The sequence below is a fragment of the Gopherus flavomarginatus genome, chromosome 6, assembly GCF_025201925.1.
Source record: "Gopherus flavomarginatus isolate rGopFla2 chromosome 6, rGopFla2.mat.asm, whole genome shotgun sequence".
In the NCBI taxonomy this organism is placed as follows: Eukaryota; Metazoa; Chordata; order Testudines; family Testudinidae; genus Gopherus; species Gopherus flavomarginatus.
Window position 1 is genome coordinate 12,384,596 of NC_066622.1, and position 21,928 is coordinate 12,406,523.

At 37.9% G+C, this 21,928-nt stretch overlaps 1 protein-coding gene across 2 annotated transcripts in view; it reads right to left on the reverse strand.

Annotated features, from left to right (window-relative positions):
• Positions 1–21,928, reverse strand: part of CNTN3 (contactin 3) — a 250,576-nt gene that overhangs the window by 53,828 nt on the left and 174,820 nt on the right. For both annotated transcript variants that reach the window (XM_050957331.1, XM_050957330.1), the window contains exons 4-9: positions 16,099–16,302; positions 15,644–15,746; positions 14,531–14,715; positions 2,416–2,552; positions 1,833–1,962; positions 364–514 (exon numbers count right to left, since the gene is read on the reverse strand). In XM_050957331.1, the coding sequence (XP_050813288.1) occupies positions 364–514; positions 1,833–1,962; positions 2,416–2,552; positions 14,531–14,715; positions 15,644–15,746; positions 16,099–16,302 (910 nt within the window). The remainder of the gene's footprint in view (positions 1–363; positions 515–1,832; positions 1,963–2,415; positions 2,553–14,530; positions 14,716–15,643; positions 15,747–16,098; positions 16,303–21,928) is intronic.

Sequence of the window (21,928 nt, forward strand, 5' to 3'; positions counted from 1 at the left end):
TTACAGTATATTTCCAAGTCTCACATAGATTTGCCAAGGTGTCACTGCCCTGGGCCAAATTCCTCTCTCCATTACTCCTGTGAAACAGAGAGCAGAAGTTGGCCCACGACTTCAATGAATGCTGGATGCTTGTATCTCAGAGCAGAATATTCTCAGATAGAATGGCAATGAACACGGTATAAAGGCTATATAAAAGCTAGATACTGTCATTTTCAATTATTAAAACCTAGACAGATATTAGATAAGATTTTGCCCAGTTACTATTTGGATTTGAAAGTGATACCATTATATAGCCGTCCTTAAAAAGGAATTTGCAGGTTATAAACAAATACTCGTTTAATAAGATTAAAACAAATATAATACCTTTCATTTTCCTGTAGCAGCTCGCCTCCCTTCTTCCAGGAGCAAATTGCCTTAGGGGAAGCTTTTGGCTTGCACTCAAAATTTACTGTGCTGCCTATCTGAACCTGAATCAGTTTCTTCATTGGGTTCTTGGAGAAATCTGGAGCAGAAGCTAAAACAGAGGGAATGTTAACAGTGAAATAAAACTGGCTGACATTATATTAATGATGCTAGTACTGAGCATTTATGGCACTTCTCAGCTTCTAAGTGTATTTACAAACATTAATTAAGTAAGGTAGTTAATTCAAACAGAACTCCTGTAAGGGAAATATTATTTCTCCTTTTTACAACTTGAGGTACTGGGATACAAAAGTTAAGGCCTTGATTCTGCAAAGCACTTAAGCACATGCTGAGGTTTAAGCGTGGGTTTAAGGTCGCACGGACTTAACCATATGTTTAAATCCCAGTCAAGTCCTACTGAAGTTGGTCGTGTTTAAGCACGTGCATAACTTTATATGCTCAAGAGCTTTGATGAATCTGGCCTGAAGGGATTTTCCCATGACCACTTGGACTCAGCACCAGGACCTGTATTAGAACTCAGAGAATTTCCTGACTCCTCGTCTTGTGTCAGATCACTAGTCTGGGCCTCAGGAGTAAGAAACCGCTTGGACTGTAAAAGTATATTCTGTATTAATTAACAGTTCAATAAATGGGCATGACAGAGAACAATGCTAATCACGGAACTTTGAATAGAAATCCAGCTTTTTGGAAGATGAGGCCAGGTTAATGGTTCAGTGACTGATTCTGAACCTTATCATTGGAAGGGAACTCGTTTGTTTTACATAGGCCTCATTCCAATTAATTTTCCAAATCACTCTCCTTTGCCTTAAAAGTAAAAAGCATGAAATCATTTAAATTCACATGACACTTTGCAAATTCAAAGTTTCATTCTAGTAAGTGATTGTCATTTGTTTTTAAAATGAGCACACATCACCTGAACCATAAAATGACAGGCCCTTATCCCGACGATCAAGGAAAGTAGCACATACAACCAGCTTATTGCTTTGAAATGACATTTCTCTCCTGGGAATAGTGGAGTCAGGATGCAGAAGGTCAGTGCTACTGACTAATGTGCTGAGCCAATGTGGCTTCCAGATCGTGTGATTAGTTTTAATCTTTGGGCTTGCATCCAAGTCTTTGTCTCTGCTCTCCCCCTAATTAATAATTTATCTCTGTGCCCTCGGGTTAAAGCAGTGAATGATTGGGCTGTAAATATGGTGGCTATTTCCAGCAAATCCTTTAGGACCAGGTGGGTAAATTCCTCAGAACTGCAGATAAGAAGTCATCTACTGTAATAAAAATGTTTATTTTATTGAAAGCATTTGAGTGGGTTAAAAATTTGAGATCATGTGCATGTTACTAGCTGCAGCAGTAATGGCAAAAAGTTATTATCTTCCCTCACCCGCCGTAGAAAGGAAAATTAATCTTACCTATAACCCTGAGCTCTGCACTGGAATATATCACTCCATGTTTGTTTTCAGCTATGCACTGGTATATGCCAGAATCTGTCAGATTTAGATTTGTTATTATAAGTGTACCACCTTCAGTTTGGATCCTTCCCTGGATATTAAGAAAAACACCTTTAATGTACATGAAGTTTTACAGGAAATAAATAAAAGGGGTGGAATTCATCGATGTGCAGAGAGTTTGCGTAAGTCCCATTATGAGGTCCTAAGCAGGATTTATGTAGGGGATATGCTCTCTGAACAGGGGTGAACTCCATACTTTGGTAATGATGCAATGATGGCTTTAATGATATAAATAGAGCTTTATGGTGCCATCTAAGGAGAAAAAGGCCTGATTTTAGGCTCTTTTTTATTAGTCCGAGTCCTAAAGGCCTGAGATTTTCTCCATAATCACGAAGATTAGAAACTTACTAAAAAAGCTGGGCACGCTACTGGACTGGTTAGTTCCATGGACCTCAATGAACTCTTAGCACTTAATATGTAGGGATCTTAATTTCATATGACTTTACTTAAAAAAAGTCAAACAGAGAAAAAAAAAACACTTTACCTCTAATGCTAGAGTGTTTCCATTCTTTGTCCATCTGTAGGATGGTTTGGGCTTCCCACTTGCCCTACATTCCCAGTATAAACTGTCCTCCACTGCAGCTTCAATATCTTTTATAATCTGGACCCAGTGAGGTTTTGCTACATAAGAAATGCAAAACAAGAAAGCCCAAACAAATTGCAAATTACTGTTCTGTGTGAGAACAAAAGGGTTAATTTAGAAAGAGTGGATTAGGCTCCTAGGTGGATCAGCTGGTGCTCAAAGATTCTCCATGGTTCTGACCTGGGTTGCTTACTGAAAGAAATATGACTCGATGTCCTTTTAAAATAAATTTGATTAAAGCTGATAAATACATCACTAAGGCTAAATATATCACCAAGTACTAAAATATTACTACACGAATTAAGTGTTAAACAATGCAGTAAGAAATTGAGGTCAAAATAAGTGTAAATAGGCAAATCAGCACCAATATTGGAATTCAATAATCAGTTTAGTTAAATCATGAAATTAATACATACTTAAACCAGAACATCTAAAGCAAGTGGCTCCCCGTTTATTTCTAAACTCCAAGTGAAGGATTTTTCCTATAGCAGTGTAATCAAAGCATACCTGGGTAAATATTTTAATACAGAAATCAAATTATTGTTTACATGTAACTCACAACATCAAAAGCCAATTGAAACTTTCTTTTCAGATTTCACTATTATGTATGAGGAACAATCCATTTCCTCCTCACTAAGACAAATGCAGGCTTTAATCAAACTTTAAAAGTTTCACAGCTCTCACTTAACATTGTATGCTGACAATTTAATTTCCCTGGATGCTTTTACAGCACTAGGAACACATATATGCAATGATTTTCAGGCAAAATTTTAGGGCTACTTAAACGTAGATTATTCTTTCACACACCTCCATGTGGTAAGGTTAGGGTAAGGTTACACACGTATTCATGCACATAACCACACATTCACACCCTAAAATAATAAAAAGCTGGGAGGTCCCTCAATTAATGAAAACAAAAGACAAAAACAGAAAATGGATAAACAAGATATGTAAGATACAAAAGGGCCCTGAACTCTCCAGTTCTCATAGTTGTTCCACTCATGTGGAGCAGGAGCTATAACTGCAGTCAAGCACCAGACAATGACATTGCTCTCACAATGCTATATGCTTGCAAGCTTCTTTAGATGCAGGGAGACAAGTCATGGGTATGTAACCTGTTGACATCATGATTTTCTTCCTCAGAGTTGATCAGTCTCAGAGTACGGAAACGTTTAGCTTCCTGAGCTGGCTTGCTGACCCAAAATGCAAGGCCTTCCACTTTTACCTTCATCTTTATGGTTGATAATTCTAGCTTGTTTCACCTTACAGCACCTCATTTGGGGCTCTCAGGCAGGCATTGTGACCTGGATACAGACAGCATGGTCCAACTATACTGTCATGAACAAGCTTTGGACTGAATATCAGTTTGGAAAATCTTGCAGTGCGAACCTCAAAAATAACAAGAACTGGAAAAACACAAGGCATAAGAACGGCCATACTGGGTCAGAGTAGAGGCCCATCTAGCCCAGCATCCTGTCTTCTGACAGTGGGCAGTGCCAGGTGCCCCAGAGCGAATGAACAGAACAGGTAATCATTAAGTGATCCATCCCCTCTTGCCCATTTCCAGCTTCCGGCAAACAGAGGCTAGGGACACCATCCCTATACATCCTGGCTAATAGCCATTGATGGACTGATCCTCCATGAACTTATCTAATTCTTTTTTGAACCCTGTTATAGTTTTTGCCTTCACAACATCATCAGGCAAGGAGTTCCACAGGTTGACTGTGTGTCATGTGAAGAAGTACTTCCTTCTGTTTGTTTTAAATCTTCTGCCTATTCATTTAAAGCCTGCTGCCTATTAAAGGCAAGTTGTGAGGAAATTACCCTACCCTAACCCCCTGGGGTAAACGGCCATGGGTGACATATGGCATGCTACCCAGAAGGTGGCCTTAAGGAGGACCATAAAAATAACCAACTATCTAAAGAAAGAAAGGAACCATTCACACTATGTCCTCTTCAACATTTCTTGAAATAAATTTAGGTATTACATGACAGCTGCCACCCCTTTCTTTTGCAAACAAGGGAAATGGGGAATTGGCAGTTACAAGCTAACTAGGTAAAAGGTAATAATAACCTGGCCCTTTAGCAGCTCTTCACTGAAAAGCAGAAAGTTACTTGACAGGTTATTAATATGAATTCCATTTGAAACAGAAATAAGTAAAGTTTGTACTAAGTCTGTATTCTCATATATGCTATTTCTCTCACCACAAACAAACCCTGACCTTTGTATTTGCAGAAACCAGACACAAGGTTGTGTAACATTTTGCTAAAATAAGGCTGTCATGGCTCAAAACCATAACTTTCTTGATTTTATGGATTTTCTGCAATTGCTATTTTTGTGAAAAAAGAAGGCTGCCTGGAATTTGGTTCTCCTTATTATAATGTTCTGCCAGAACCTGAGTTTACAAAATTGATCCCTTATGTACTTGTCCAGTCTAGCTTTGACTGACTGCTAATAGGAAGGGAATAAGTAATTTACCATTGGAAGATGGGTATTAATGATAAATCAAAAGTACTTTCATTTTTAATTTCTTAATGTACTCCCTCTTATTGGGTGAAAGCTGCATTTTAAAAAGTAAAGTACCTCATACTTTCTTCTGAGCATTTTACATAGAAAATATAAACAGTCACTATTTCCTTGTTGACCCAGACCCCTAGAGAACCCAGCATTATTGCAGGAGGGGAGGGATAGCTCAGTGGTTTGAGCATTGGCCTGCTAAACCCAAGGTTGTGAGTTCAATCCTTGAAGGGGCCACTTAGGGATCTGGGGCAAAAATTGGTCCTGCTAGTGAAGGCAGGGGGCTGGATTCAATGACCTTTCAAGGTCCCTTCCACTTCTAGGAGATTGGTATATCTCCAATTATTAAAAGAAAATAAAATAATGATGGGTGAATATGAAACATTCAGATAAACATCCACACCAGAAATGCTATGAAAAGAACATAGCTCAAGACAGACACATCTTTCCACATTCAGACAATAGCCCGGTTGTGGGTAAATGAAGAATAAAAGTTACTGAATTTTTTTTTGAATGTTAAACAAAGATTTGGGGTAAAGTTTTTGAAAATGCTGAATGACCTAGAAGCCAAGGCCCATTTTCAAAAATGATTTGGGAGCCCAAATGAGCACCTCACAAACGTTAAATATTTATCCTCACAATTCCTTGGCAAGTAGGGAAATATCCACATTTTATAGATGGAGTTCTGAGTACAGTTGGCTGGAAAATGGAAATCCATTCCTATGAAATATTTCAAGCTTTTGAAAAAAAATCATCTTAAACTGATATGAAACATCAGGAATTGCAAAATTTTTCCCAGGAAGGATTTTCTAAAATAATTCCCTTTGAGAGAAACAAAACGGGATGCTTTGGTCTGGCTGCCTTTTGCCTCTCTGTCCCCAGAGCTGCGGGAAGGCCGAGAGGTTAGGATGCTCAGCCTCCGCAGCCCTCTGGGAAAGATTCTGTCAGTTTCATTTGTAGAAAAATAAAAGCGACACACGCCTCCCAGGTGGGAAGCTATCACTTAAATTTTCCCAATAGAAACATCAAAATTTTTAGTCAAAACTGAAACGTTCTCACAAAAAAAAAATCAGTTTTGCAAAAAGGGCCCTTTGGGTTGGAAAAATCATTCTAATGAAAACATTTCAACTTGCTCGAGTACTGAGGCAGAAAGGGCCTAATGAATTCCTGTTGAGATGGTGACTACACTGAAGTTACATCAGGGATGAATTCAGCTTTGAGAAATTAATGACTTGCCTTTGGTCACATGGGCAGTCTTCGGGGCAGCTAAGAACTGAAACCAGATCTTCTGATTCTCAGGCCAGTGCCTTAGCCACAGGACCATTAGTCTGCCATTTGGATGAAGATTTCGGTGGGTTTTCTTTTTATACAAACCAGTTTACCAATTATTGTAATGTAATATACCTCCAATATTCCTCCAAATATTCCTAATATTCCTCCAAAGATGTTGTTGTTCTTGTCACAGTGTATTACATTGGACTCATTACAATAATTAATTAAAATAATACCATATAATGTAATGCTAATAGGTACTACTATCACGCTGGTTATAGGTCACTTATGTATAAGCACATGGGATGAAACTCTCCTGTAAAGAGTTAAAATTAACCACGCAGTACACATCTGGCAGTCATTAAGGGGATTATGTAGTTTAAACCACTCTCTTCTGTTCCATCCTCTGTGAAATCTTTCTGAGGTTCCTTTGTTTTGCAGACTAGCTGTGCAAACAAGAGTTAATGACCAGACCATCTTTTAGGACTATCTGATGCTAGGAGAGCCACCTTGAAGTAAGGGGTTTCCCAGATGAAAAGCCCAAGGGCTGAGACAGGAACAGTGAATGGGCCTTTTAAGCAATGAGATTCCAAGGAAGTCCAAGGGAGAACTGCTACTGGGAACAGAGAAACTGCAGATCTTGTTTCTGCCCTACCTCAGAAGATACTGTTCTATTGACAAACCTCTTGTACCCTAAGAAATGCACTTTCAACTGTCCTCTTTATCAAGGTATCCCTGAAATATAACACACGTTCTTGCTATTTGCATACCTAAATATTTATGTAAAACAGGCAACAGTAGTTGTATTATTGATGGATCCACAGATGTGCAATATTTCATATCTGCTGTCTACTCTCATTTGAAAGCATTCCTACAAAGTAGGTTTAAAGTAGCTATAAAATTCATCATTTTCTGTATTTCCGAGAAAGGGAAAGTTCTGTCTTATCTGTAAATGTTCATTCTGGGACACTTCACATCAGTTTTCACAGTGGCTTGCTGTCTGTCTCCAGAGCTACTGGGAGCAAACCAGACCTTTACTCTGAGTCTCGGCTCAGGACGACCCCCTCAAGGAAGAACTCTGTAGAACAACAGATTCCAAAGCTAAAAAATACTAACTATAAGTTCAAAAGCACTGTTCAACTCACACCATTTGCAACAGAGCCTTAACATGGAATTTAAGGAACACCCTCTTCTCTTTCAAACCACTTAACAAGTGAGCAATAGCAAGGGGAAAAAAGGACATAATGCAATCATTTGAGAGAGCATCAGACTGACATAGAGAGTCCTAGAATAAAAACTTGCAGGTAAGACAGAATTTTCCCTTTCTGAGTCCCCTCTATGCCAGACGCTCAGCACAGTGGGATGCAGAAAACGGTATATCATTTCTGGACAGGGAGAAGGATTCAGTCTAACCATGTAAGAATGTAAGCATTACTGGGGCACCCTTTTGCATAATACTCTTCCATGAAATGGTGCATTAACAGGTGTGAGGGTGTCAACTCCATAAGGTTTGAGAAAGTATGGATGGATGACCATGGCAATAGTAGTCTTACGCACTTCCTCATAAGATGAATACGATCTCTCCACCCCAAAAAAATCACACTTTTTTTTTTAAATAGTGTCTGGTAATGAGAGAAGTTGAACCAGAAGATTTGAGTACCTCAGCTATATACATCTTTACTCTCCTCTAGGCTCTGTTTGCATTAACTTATGCATTTTACTTTTTTAGGATATTCAGATTCATCCAGAAGGACAACAAACAACACTTCCTATTATAGGAGAAAGATTGTGGTGACCTTGGGGGTGGAGGTCTGGTTAGTTCACAAAACTACCATGCTTGATAGATAGACCATGGAACTGAGGTTTCAGTGAGAGAAAACCAAGCTCTGAAACCCCCTGGGACAAGGAAAGCTGTGAGTAGACAACAGCTTTTCAGTGAGACAAGGAAGAGACCTATCACTGTGAAGCTGAAAGGTGGTTTTATTAGGAATGTAGTATACAGATCGAGATCATGATAGCAATCTGCAGATTGTAAGAGTGGTGATCCTCAGGAATCTGTTAGGTGATAGTAATGAAAGACTCTCTTGGGTATTTTACAGCGCAATGTACCTGCAGTCTGACTTGTCTTTCCAAGAAACGTTGGCTTTGAGCCTCATCATCAGTTGACTCATACCAATGTGTGTCCCCTGTTACATCAAGTGATAAATTGACTTCATTTGTGAATTTCCCCTGAAATACTAACAGGCTGTGTATCACCTTAAATGCATGATGGTAGTTCAAAACTTCCTCTTAGCTTCCCAGATGAGGGTGAGGCAGTGCTAGATTTCGGTTTGGTACAGAGATAAGTCCCTGTTGCACTGTTATGAGCGTGTGTGTATTGGGAGTTTGAAAGGCGGTTCCAGATATATTTAAATCAGGTCTGAGAACCAAGACCTTCTGAGGGTTAACAAGAAAGTGAATAAAATCACTGTGGCCTGTTCCTTCACAATATTCTTCACTCTCAGTGGCTGAGAGGGGAAAAGGCAAAAAGGAGGCCTTCTAGCCCACTTCTGAGATAATGGAACCACTCTTCTCCTCATGTAGTAGTACCTCCTTTTGGTTTTCCATCTGGATTTGGATGCAAATAGATTCATAAATAAGTTTCCCTCCTGGGCTGTGATGTGCCAAAAGGCTAAATAGTCTGCACTGTACAGCCTCAGTTCGAAGTGTATTTTGCTGAGCTAGCTGACTGTGAGTTTCCTTTTTAATGCAGAACTCTGAGGAATCAGGTAATATCTTCTTCCATTTCTCTTCTCAAATAAAGTTTTTCTTAGATGAGAACTCAGATGGGGAATTTTGCAAGGGCTATAAGTGGTCCATCCATTTGTTTGCTCATACTTGCTCCCAAAGGCTTTCAGTGTTGGCTGCTGGGCCATGTGTAACATGATGAGAAGTTTATAATCTGAATGGAGGGATGAAATGGCATCTGAGAATACTTATATATCAGTTACAAGACTACAAGGGAAGTATTCTGTATCGAAAACACTTCTTCTTGTAGCAAAAGCTAAAGTATCTCTGGCTGACTCTCCCTGATCATATCTTCAATAGATCTCCAATAAGTTTATTTTCATTTTCTGAAATCTTGGGAAGATAATGTAATGCTGGATTTCCACCTGGAATACTGGTTTTGTTAGGAGATCTGAAATCTAAAATGGGCTACATCACTTTGTTTTCTCTTTGGTACCACAAAATCTTGTGACTTTACAAAAATATCTGTCTTTCTACAGAACTGGTTCTACCATTTCATTATGCAGGAGAAACTATTGCCCCCTACATCTTTTGATGCTATAAAGGACTGGTTGATAGTGCTGTTTTATTTTAATTAAATTCTGGGAATGGATAAACTTGCCCCCCAGAACAATTAACAAGTTCTATTTTATATCCTCCCCTGATAATGTCAAACATCCATTTTCTGTGGTAGTTCACATCCTGATGAGGGCCCACCGTGAAACTCCACTCATAAAGGGAAATCTGCCCAGACTTGGAGAAATCAATTGGATGGTTTTCTAGGCAATCCCAGCCTTGGTCTTCCAACTCTCATGACAGCAATGGCCTCCTCCTAACGTGTAATGCCCCTGCTGGAAACTCAAGAAGCAACAGCTTCATAAGGAACATTTCCCAAGATAAGGTAGTTTGAAGATTCTCCCCTGGGACAAAGGAAGGGCTTATTTCCCTTGTCTAAAACCTCATGAAAACTCTGCGACAAAGAGAGCCATGGAGCCAATGCAGAGAATTGTAGGGAGTTCTTCCTGAAGGGGATCTTAAGACCAGGCTCTGAGCAAAGATCTGGTCTGTCCCCAGTTACCCTAGAGATGGGGAACTCCTTACGGGGAAGACATGTAGGGAACTGAGAACTGGGGTGAAAAACTCAACTGTACTGGCCTATGTTTTCTGCTGACCCAGTAGTCAGGCAATACATTAGCAAAAAAATTAGTTACAACAGTTCAACCAAAATTACCACTTTATGACATTCAGCAAAAATGGAAAATTTCTTCTCTGCTTTTCTAGATAACAGGGCAATATATCTTTCCCAATCTCAGGCTATGACTCTCAAGCTACTTTACCATCATGTTGATGGAAGTGACAAGCTTATCTGTATATACAAAACTAAATGATTAAGCATTAATTTGCCCTTTTTGGGGGGGGCAAAATAAGTGAGTTTTGAGGTGCCCCACCCTCTTTAACCAAAAGCACACCCCAAAAAAACAAACTGCCTTCAATACCTCCAGCAATCAGACTTATTTTTTTGTAATTTTTAATAACTGGGAAGATTGTTAGTACATACAAAGATTAACAATCTGTCTCAGTAGCAAAGCAATTAAATCATTAGATAACGTTGATGATTAAGTTTCAAGTTGATCAAGCTCAGCAACTTGTCAATGTTAATTTGTTTATTTATATTTTTGTAATTCATGTTGTGAAGAAATCTCTATGAACAAGACAGATTGAGTTTATCTGAGCACTAATATTTTAGAGTATATATAATTCGATTGCTCTACCAACGCTCTATTTTCAAAGATACTGCAATCTCAATGTAGTTTTATTATTACATTACTGCAGACCCAGAGCACCAGCAGCTTATACACTAACAATTTATAAGGGGGTTAACTGCCTCTTGGGCTATACACCTTTGTAAGTGTAGAAATCCTCCTTTCACCTTACACTCACCAGACCTTGGGTTCAGATGAGCAGAAACAGGCGGGTTGATGTTCACCCACTGCTCTCCTAGGTGAGTGATTAGGGAATGGACAGTGTGTTGGTTTTGCTGCAAACGTGCTGGCCAGCACAAATGTAATGTATTGCTATTACAGACCAGCAGAAAAATGACTAAAAATGACTAACCTAAGGAGCAAGAAAGGAAAGGGGAAGGAATTGTGCCCCTCCATTAAGCTCTTTGCCTCAATAATAGTTGAATCAGTTGAGTTTTGCAGGGTCATTCTGTGTGTAAAAATGCATTTCCTTTGATCATTTAAAAATGTGTTGGCTACTAATTTTATTTTGTGACTTTGTTTGCATGAAGAGATGGAGGAAATAGGAGTTCACAGACATCTATACTTATTTTAGGAACTTTTATCTTGTCACCTCTTATTTATCTCTAATCTACATAAAGGTAATCTTTTTCACCTGTCCTCATTTGGAAGCGTCTCTGTTTTCAAACATCTCCCCGAGTTTCCTCTATCTTTTATGGGATGGAGGTGATCGTAATGGATCGCAATATTGAAGGTGAGGGCAATCTATGTCATGACGATATGATAAATTAGAGCAATATCTGACCCAGGTTTTCAATTTTTAAAAGACAAGGACTGTAGTGTGGAGAAATCAGGTATTATACATGCTAGAATTGTGGAAAGAAAAGTAAGTTGTTAACTTGACATTGGATCATCCATCCCCTAATAAACTCCTTCAGGAGAGAAATAATTAAGAGGATTAATAAGATCTTAGTGACATTATGAGAGTCAAGAATATTTGTTTTAGATTTCTATCTTAATTAACAACTTCAGAAAAGTGTTGAAAGTAGCAGTGCTGAACTAGAATAACACCACCTGGTCCATTATTTATACAGTACCACTGGTGTGTGTGTGATTTTAAACAAGCACAAGGAAATACGCTCAAACCTCCAATATAGTATTTACAGATAAAATACGCCAAGACTCAGAAAAACACTTAGAATATACTAAACTTTAAGCCTCAATCCAACCTTATTCAGCAAAGTACTTAAGCATGCGATTAACTTCAAACTTGTCCCTAAATCCGATTTGTCAATGAGAATAAGCACATGCTTCAAGTCAAACACAAGACTAAGTGCTTTGCTGAACGAGGGCCATAATTAGTAAAAATATCAAACTTCTTGATGAGAAAAGGGGGCAGGACAGTGTGGTGACTGTGTGAGAGGAGGATATACCCCCCTCTCCTTGGTGAATCGTATTAGATTCTTCATTAGTTACGTGCATATTTCACCACATAGGAGTAACAGAAGCATCTCAGGCTCATAAAACCTTTAAACACCAGCCAACCCGCACTAGTATCACCGCCGTGTATTATAACTGTCTCTCACCAGAGTTGGTGCTTTCTAGCAGGTATCTGATCTTTTCTGAATCATTAATATATTGCATTAGTTTCACTAAATTTCTCACCCTGTGCTTCTCAGAATAACTTATTCAGGAACTCCAAAATAATTGACACGGGAGTTTACTGGATGATTAAATTGCATATACTTTAAGCTTACATTTCTTTACCAGAAAGATTTCTGAGCTGTGGTATCACAGTCAGTGACAGGTAAATATTAGAGCCATATGAAGATAGAATCTTCAGTTACAGAACAATTTTAAACTACAAACAATCCCCCAGCTGCCAAAAGAAAAAAGTTATATAAATAAACTTTCCTTAATACAGACTGGTTGGTTTGCAACTTATGTCAACAGAGCAAGTATCAAAGTAGATACAGGTAAGACTATTTGATTTTGTGATATGGATTTCACTAATCAGAACAAATGAATCAACTTGTAAAACTTCTGTACCATTACAATATGTATAGTTGTTGTTTCTGTCTTAACCATCAATAATAGGGATGAACCTATCCCCAACACTGTAGCTGAATACTAATTCTAAGAGAGTTCGAATTCCCATGTGGATACAGAGTTTGCAGTGAACATTTTCATCCTTTTATGGTTCTAAGGTCAGAGGTAGGTCAGGACTCTCTGTTCTCATTAGCCACAACCCAGTCGTGCCATCCGTTGTGCAGAAACTTTCTTTGATTCAGGCATGGCGTTCTCTAGAAGCCCCAGTGCAACATAGGAAACAGTGTTCTATAGGTTAAATTATGCCAAGTAACCGATAAATCAGTTATCTAGAACCAGTGTGTTACACTAGGTTTGTGGTGGTGTGGCTCATAAATCAATGCATTTATTACACTGTCGTAAAACTGCTGTACTCAATGGATGTACTGTCACTTACTTAAGACTTTGCAAGTTGCTAATGAAAGTCACTCTATAAAAAGCAGTGCACAGAGCCAAGTCTCAGATGTGGTGCTGGCAGATGATGAATCCTAGCCATTTTGTACTGTATTTTCTTATATATGTAATGTTTATTGTAGGATTCATAACTGTTATCTTTTTTTATTTAACTGCGGACGGAGGAAAATTTGCCTTTCCACTTATTTGTGAAACCACCTTTGTATAAATTGAATCAAAATTCAGGATATCTATGCTGTAGCACTTTGCGTGCTGTATCAAAGCATAAACATCTGAAAAGAATATTTCTGTGATCTTCTTTGAAGCTACTTTCTATCTTTGTATATACAACTTTTGTATCTTTGTTAAAATAATCTTACATGAAGTAAACACTTCATAGCATACAGTGAAACAGTCATCTAATTGTTACTCCTAAGGAAAATTACATTTGCTGTGAGATTTGACTTTACAAAAATTGTCAATTGCCAGTTTGCCTGTAAATCACTTTACCATTAAGAAAACACCAATATGCATTGTTGATATTCAATTGGCTGTATAGTTTTAAATGCACAAGAGACTGTAGCTGTTCTCCAGCTATTGAATTCCATGTTTCTTCATTTTCTAAGTTAGATTACATTCCCTAATGCCTCATTGGTCCTTTTGAACACAAAGGATTTGAGAGTATTGGGGAATTATTTGTTCTAAACCAAGATGGAATTTAATTTTCCTGTAAACATGATTTGATAATCCCAAAAGGATCCTCAAAAATCAGATTATTTATTTAAATGGAAGTATGGATTCCACATGTAGTATGCAAAACAATTATGGCCATTGGAAAGCTTTGACCTATTCATCAATGACAGTATCAAAAAAAAAAAAAAAAGAAAGAAAGAAAAAGAGCTTTAGGTAACTAACTATTCTGTTGCAAAAGCCAATTAATTAAATGTAGTTCTTCCCATACCACTTGCAGAAGTGCTCTTGAACATGGATGTTCTTAGCAGGAGAAAGCCCTCGTTTCCTATTTTTGAAGCTTTAAAGATTGTTTCTCTTGGAATAAAGCCTGTTTAAGCAAAAAAACCTTCAAAACTGGATGTGGAGATTCTCTTCTTCTCATGTAGCAATTAGATGGCACTTGATTTTTAACTGCAGGAATTCTAGGGTACTGTATTAAACCATGTATCCATAGTCTGTCCTACATAAATTACATGCTTATTTTGTAATGATGAAAGCTTCCTACCATAGTAGGTGAGACGTCCTCTTGCAACGTTTTTCCCTCTTGAGTTTTCAGTAATGCACTCATAGAGGCCTGCATCCTCCTGCTGGAAATTTGGAATTTCAATCATGCCATTGGATTTTCTCAACTTTACTTTACTCGGAAATGGCAGGCCATCAGTTCTTCTCCAGTTTATCTGAGGCACCGGGCTAAAAGGAAAGTTATGGGATTAGTGACTTTTAAAAAGTTTGCTTAAGAACAGTCATTTGGTAACATTAAATACATAATGTGAAATTAAAATAACCTCAAAACTGACTAAAGAAATAAGGTTTGTAGTCAATTTTTATCTAATATACATCATATATTAGAGATAGTGGAACCCTGAAGAAACTGATTTGCAAATAAATGCATTGTGTTTGGTTCACTATTATTTGTGTTGGCAGATTGTCCATTATTCACAACAATTTAGCTGACTGTTCAGTGTTTGTAAAACTTTCTACAAAATCCCAGTAGCTTCATTTCAGAAATACTTTAGGATACGATTTTCAAAAAATCTTAGTGTTGATTTCCCACTGAAGCCAAAGGCAGTTTTATGATCGACTTCCATGGGAAGAAACATAGGACGAGGCTAAGCAATTTTGAAATTTGCATTCTTCCGTTGCTGTTCATTAATTCTCCGATTTTTAAAAATTTCGGTCACCTAGTCAATAAATACAAGCAGTATTATATGATTTAGGTTGCCAATCTCACACCCTAAATCATGAATACTCGGCAAAGCTCGTCAAATAATCCATAGAATAACTGGCAAATACATTTGCAGAAATTAAGACTGGTTCTCAAACCGTTAGCGAAGAGCAGAAGGGACTAACTTTGGATAAGAGGAAAGAACTAGGATGATGTGCTAAGAAACTGTTTTTATGGATATTTACAATGTCAAAGAAAAGAAGTATTATGACAGCATCAGTTAACAGCATCAGTTAACAATGAGAATTCTGTGTGTTTGCATACCACAGATGGTTTGAATAATTGTCAATATAACATCATATTGATTTTATTCAGGTAACTTGAAGTCTCATTTAAATTGCTATGTTGCCTATACACATGTTTTTAATTTTAATCAAGTGTATAAGAACTTACTTTCCTAGGGCAAAACATTCCAGTTTCACTGTTGAACCTTTAGCTGCAGGCAGTGTCTCAGGAAACTGAACCTCTATTTTGGGTTCATATTCACCCATAACACCTGTTAATTAGGAGAAGGACAAAAGATCGGTAGTTTTTATTTGTATAGTTCTGCCTTTTTCTTGGGCATTAAAGCAAGTTAGGTTCAAGATATCCATCTCTTCTGATCACTGTTTTTAACAAACACTGTTTTTAACAAAAACTTGTGGGCCTCGGGATTTTCTTCCCATGAGACAAATAATTTAAGTGTACAGTAGAGTAGTTCACAGTCAGCACTAATCTTTTGATTAGAAACTACTATTCTTGATATGCATGAAAGATTACTCCACATATGACAAACATGTACGCACCAGATACTATGTGTATGCAGACAGCAGTTTTAATCAATATACAGTTTCAGATTGAAGTCATACCATCTGTGCGCAGCACTAGAGGGGTTGGTGAACCGAGAATTCTGGTGTTTGTTACAGTGCTGGTCACAACACAGGTGTAATTTCCTACATCCGATGGCTCCACTTTAGCTATGTAGAGATGCCCCGTCTCCTGAGACACAAATCGGCGACTGTCCTCTTGTACAAATGATGGATATTTATTGAAGATCCAAGCAAATGACAGTTCTAATTTGTGTTTAAAAAAAAAAAAGAAAAAAAAAGAAATAGAAATGTAATATACATGGTCTGCCTGATAGCACAAGAAGCTGGGCTTCATACTGGCAGGTACGATATTCTCGCAAATACTGGTATCTGGGTGTAGTTTGTTATGCCTCAGCCAGAAGGAACTGGCACCTTTACCTGGGTCAATTTATATAGAAACACATCAGTATTTCTCTTCCCCATCACCTTCTATAGCTCCCAAACAGTCACAGGCAGGAAACCTTATATCCACTGCTTGAAATATGTTTTGCAGGGAGCAAACAATTTTTCACTTGAGTTTTGATTGACCTGCCCTGGTATTAAAATACCTTATAGCACTTGCCCTGCCTTTGCAAATGGAGTTTATATCTCTCTGCACACAGCTCATTAGAAATCTATAGGTGTGCATGTAGTGATCATTTCAGTGTCGTTATCAAAAGAGAGAGTACGAATTTAACAATTCTTAGAACTAAATTCCAGCGAGTTCCAATAGAACAGGGAATTAGAAGAACAAAGTCACAACAGTGGAGATGATATGTATGGGAGAAGTTGGACTAAAGCAAATTATTCTAAAATATTTATGTGCGGAATAATACAAAACAGACATCAAAATGGGATGGATTTCCAAATTATGTTTAATTTTCTTTTATTAAAATTTAAACTCCCTCCATTAGCAAAGTCATAGACAACGTTAACAGCAAGACCTTTTGCTTTGTATTGAGCCTGAATGTTGTTTTCAAGTGTCAGGCTTTTGTTATATTAGGAAGCATTTATTACTGGAAGAATATACCCAGAGACCTAATGAACTTTTAGTATAAGTCTCTTTATATGACATAATCCCTCGCCTAAACAGAAAAGTTTTTCAGCATAACCTAAGGAGTGAATTTAAACCAGACTATTTATACATGTATAACCCCTGCAACCCTGTGTGGACATTTATTCCAGTGTAAGTGTCCCCACACAGCAGAGTTATACTGTAGCCCATGGAGCATTTAGAGCTTTAGCCTGTATCCTGTAAGACACTGGCTTCAGCAGTTAGCAAAAGGCTTGAGGCCTACGAACTTTGTAGATGGATATTCAGATGTACATGTTGTATTATCTCTAAATATCTTGCTGGGTTAGAAGAACAGGGAGTACTTGTGGCACCTCAGAGACCAACAAATTTATTTGGGCATAAGCTTTCATGGGCTAAAACCCACTTCACAGGATGCACGCAGTGGAAAATACAGCAGGAAAATTCTATGATGTGTCATGCAGGAGATCAGACTAGCTAGTCACAATTGTCCCTTCCCACCTTAAAATCTATATATGGGCTAAAACTTACCTAAAAGAGCCTAGTTCTCCCAGGTTAAGGCAATGGGAATTTTATCATTACCTTCAAAGAGACCAGAGTTAGGTCAACATTGAGCGCCTTTGAAAGTGTCCCTCTTTGTATATTTAGCAATTGTTCCACAATATCATGTATCAAAATTTATGAGAAGTGGGGAAGAAGGGTAACCTGTGTTCATGAGGCATATAAAATGAGTGCACCTTACACGACAGGCCAGGAGACCAGAGTGGGGTGCAGGAGGCATAGCAAGGAACGCAACTACAAAGAGGGTGCAAAATATTATAAATCAGGCCATGCATCCCCACCTTATTTTATAGAAAAAGGGGATTAGATTAAACCCACTGTTGTGGAGTGCCTCACTCTGTCCCTGCTCAACTACCACATAGCATAAGTAAGCATGGCAGCATTGAGCCCAGACTACTGCTTTCTAAGACAAAGAGACATTCACTGTATGAGAGCAACTGAACTTTGACGACATTTATTCCCCTTCTGATAAGGTGGCTCTTTAAAACTGCTCTGACATTTACATATTTTCACATTGGCAATCTTCCTGTCGGGTTCAAGCCAGGCATAATGTGACCTTTGGAAGTGAAATGCAATGCTCCTCAGCTACACCTAAGGTACTACCAAAAGGACTAAAGAGGGGTCCCAAAACTATGCTGAACCAAGGTCATCCGCACCTTTCCAGAAGCCGAAGGGTTGCATCAGTTTGCATACCGACGTGCTTAAAAAAATTAAAATAAAATAAACCAAACCAGTTCTGATTTTACAACAGGGGAGCATAATAAAATAGAAAAAAAATCAAATGGTATGTCCTCTTACCTATTTGATTTCTTCATTCCTTATTCTGCTTGAGCTGCCCTTTTTGCTCTGCCTTTTTATCCTCATACCATGTTTTCACCTTTCCCCTTCCATCTCTGGTTTGAATTATTTTTTCTTTACCTCTCTTCCCCAATATGCTACACCATCCCTTTCTTACTGAGAGTCGTGGGTGTATTGCCTTCCAATCCTTGTTTAAAACACCAGAGAAAACTCTGATGTTCCTTTGCTTATATAGTTTAATGCTGGAGATGGGCAAGAGACACAGATTTTAGATCAGACTCTTCAATTTACCCAGTGTTCAGGAGTGTATGCAACAGTCCTATAGGATGAGTTAAAATGGTGACATTTCTATAATTATTTTTCAAAAGCACTCTATGGCATTTTATAAATAATTATATAATTGCTATAGAATTCTATAGGATTCATAACACTGATAAAAACAAAGAGTGACACACTTTCTATAGAGTAATTCCTACAGAACCTTATTTCATTCCCATACAGCCCTATTGATTTCAGCCCTGTTAAATATTAACATTTTTCACAATAGGGAGGGAATAATTTAATTTCTAATGTGGGGAAATTTCTGTTTAATAAAAGACAGAAGCGTAAGTCTTCATTTTGTTAAAGCAACGAGTTTACTCTAACTTTACTATCACAGTCTAGCTCGTTTTATACTGAACGCTGCAGAAGTTAGATAATTTGCATGACATTGTAAAATCATTCTGAATAGTCTTTTCAGATGTGATTGTTTCCCTACAGCAGTTCGAGATACTAAACACTGCCACCTACATACAATCCTTAAAAGAAATGTTTAAAGTAAATTATAAAGCAGATTCTTTTGTAAAACTGTTTTTTGTTGACTCTGTTTTAATTAATCTGTTTTATTTTTCCTCCAGAAAAAGACACTAAAGCAAAAAATAAGGATCTGGATACTTGGTGTAAAAAGCAGAGGCTTGATTCGGCTCTCACTATCCTGGCATAAAGCAGGAGTAACTTCAGTCAAGTCAATAATTACTCCTGTGACGGAGGACAACAGTCAGGCCTAGTATATCCCAGTTTGATCAGACATATAGACATTCTGCACCTCTACCTCGATATAACATTGTCCTTGGGAGCCAAAAAAATCTTACCATGTTATAGGTGAAACCATGTTATATTGAACTTGCTTTGATCTGCTGGAGCGTGCAGCCCCGTTCTCCCGCAGCACTGCTTTACCGCATTATATCCAAATTTGAGTTATATCAGGTGGCATTATATCGAGACAGTGGTGTATGAATAAATCCTAACTGCCCTTTCAATAGAAATTTTCATTGATTCTTTTAAAAATGAAGTACAACGTTCCTTTCCCCAGCACCCCATAGCTAGTATTTCATTTATATTTACAGTGCCTAATAAAACTCTATTTTTCCCCAATAAATTCATATTAAATAACTTGTTCTGTGACTTATTGAATTTGCCCTGCTTCCCTTTTGCTGCTCTTACTGTACCTCTAAGTGACATAAAAATCTCTTCTTTTCTGCATCCTTTTTTAGGTTTCCTCAGAGATCCAATCCTCTGTTTTCAACCATAAGGTTTTTTCTTTCTTGCAGCCACAAGGGGCATAAAGCATAGAGAATTATAGCTACTACTCAATTTTTAATTTTTATTTGTTTAGCTCGTGGCTTCTTTCCACATTTTTTCTCCAAGTATGATAACTTCAGCCATTTTTTCAGCATTATTTATTCCTATTTTATTATTATTCATATTACAATAGCACTGAGAGGCCCCATGTGGGATCAGGTCCCCCTTTGTGCTAGGCACTGCATATCCATAATAGTTCAATTACAAAGCTTCCAAGTTTAAATGTATGCAGGCTAGAGAATTTAAAGATAAAATTGTCTTAATCAGCATAATATTTCTAGTCTAGCACTGTCACTTTCTGTCACTTAGGAATTTAAGAGTACAATTTTCAAAAGCACCAAAGTGATGGGTATGTCTGTACAGCCATCAGGAAGTGAGATTGTAGAAGCTCATGTCTGCCTGCCCAAGCTAGCTTTGATCTACTGTGAACAGCCAGGTTCTGAGTTCCAAGTGCCAACTCTATGCTAAGCTGGGCTCAGAAGACTAAGAAAGCAAGCTGAGGAAGTGACTGAAATTCCAGGTCAGTGTTTTAAGGCTGCGACATTCCCCAAGGTGCAATCTGGACTGATGGGTGCCTCTTACCTTGGGTGCTTCTTACATTGCTTTGCTGTGAGAGCAACCACTGCTGGTCTGCTCACACATAGCCTCCGGCATGTAAATCATTTTCAGCTATATTTTATGAGTGCTATAATCAGCCACTTATGAATTACTTTGCAGGATAACACGAGCAGACTCTCAATCCCAGACCTTCCCCCAGAAACGTGCATCTTGTACTGTCCAGCATTCTTCTGGACAATGCAAGCTCATATAAAATCTGTCATTTCATTAATAGAAAATAATAAGCATAAACTTTGTTATCACAAATGAAGTTTCCCAAATACATAATCCAAACACACATTGGTGTAGATAAAACAATAGTAGAAATGTATTAACTGAAGAAAGATAGATTTTTAAGTGATAAGTAATGAGCTTTAAAAGTCAGAATTGGCTACAAAGAAATAAAAAGGTAAAATGCAAACTAATACCTAATTTAACAAGCGAAGTGAATTCAAAGAAAAGGTTTCTCTTGCCATATATTTTAGCAGTCTTACTAGATAGAAACTTTTCAGCCAGGATCTCTCCCCAGTCTAATGATGCTTCCTTTATCCTTCAACTGTTGTTGATGCCATGAGCAGAGATGAAGGGAAAGATGATTTTGGGCCTCTGTTCCTCATTTTCATCCTTTTCCTCTTCTTTGAGAATCATCTCCAGGGATCAGGAGACAAAAAGTCTGGGGAGACAGGAACTTCCAACTGCTTCTTTGCCAAGATGTAAATTTCTTGCTCACACTCTTTTTCCTGCCAAAGAATGGCCACTTAAACAGGTGATAGCCCATTTGATTTTGTTGACACCAGGCTGAAGCATCAGTTTGCCTTTTGTCTCTGAGGGACTAGTTTGTGCCTGCTTTTCTAAGCTTGGAATGTGTCAGTTATATTATATAGTAAAATCTTGTAACTTTACATACAATGTTGACGCGCATATTTTACCAGGACAATAATGATCAGCAGATTATGAGTTTTCAAAAGATACCTCACAAGGCATACTTTGTACAAAATCCATTATAATTTTGTAAAAAAGGTGAGCATAGGAATAAAGATGGTTACAAAGGAATTACCTAATTGTGTATTTAATCCACAAAGAGAACTAAAATGAGGCACCTGAATTTAGCACAATGCACCTAATTGTCCTCTACTCCCTTCGAAGCACTTTCAATAGGCTATTCTAGCCATGAATTTTCCATGTGGTACATAGCCATCTTTCCCACATGAGAATGTACCCAGACAAAAATTAAATAAATTA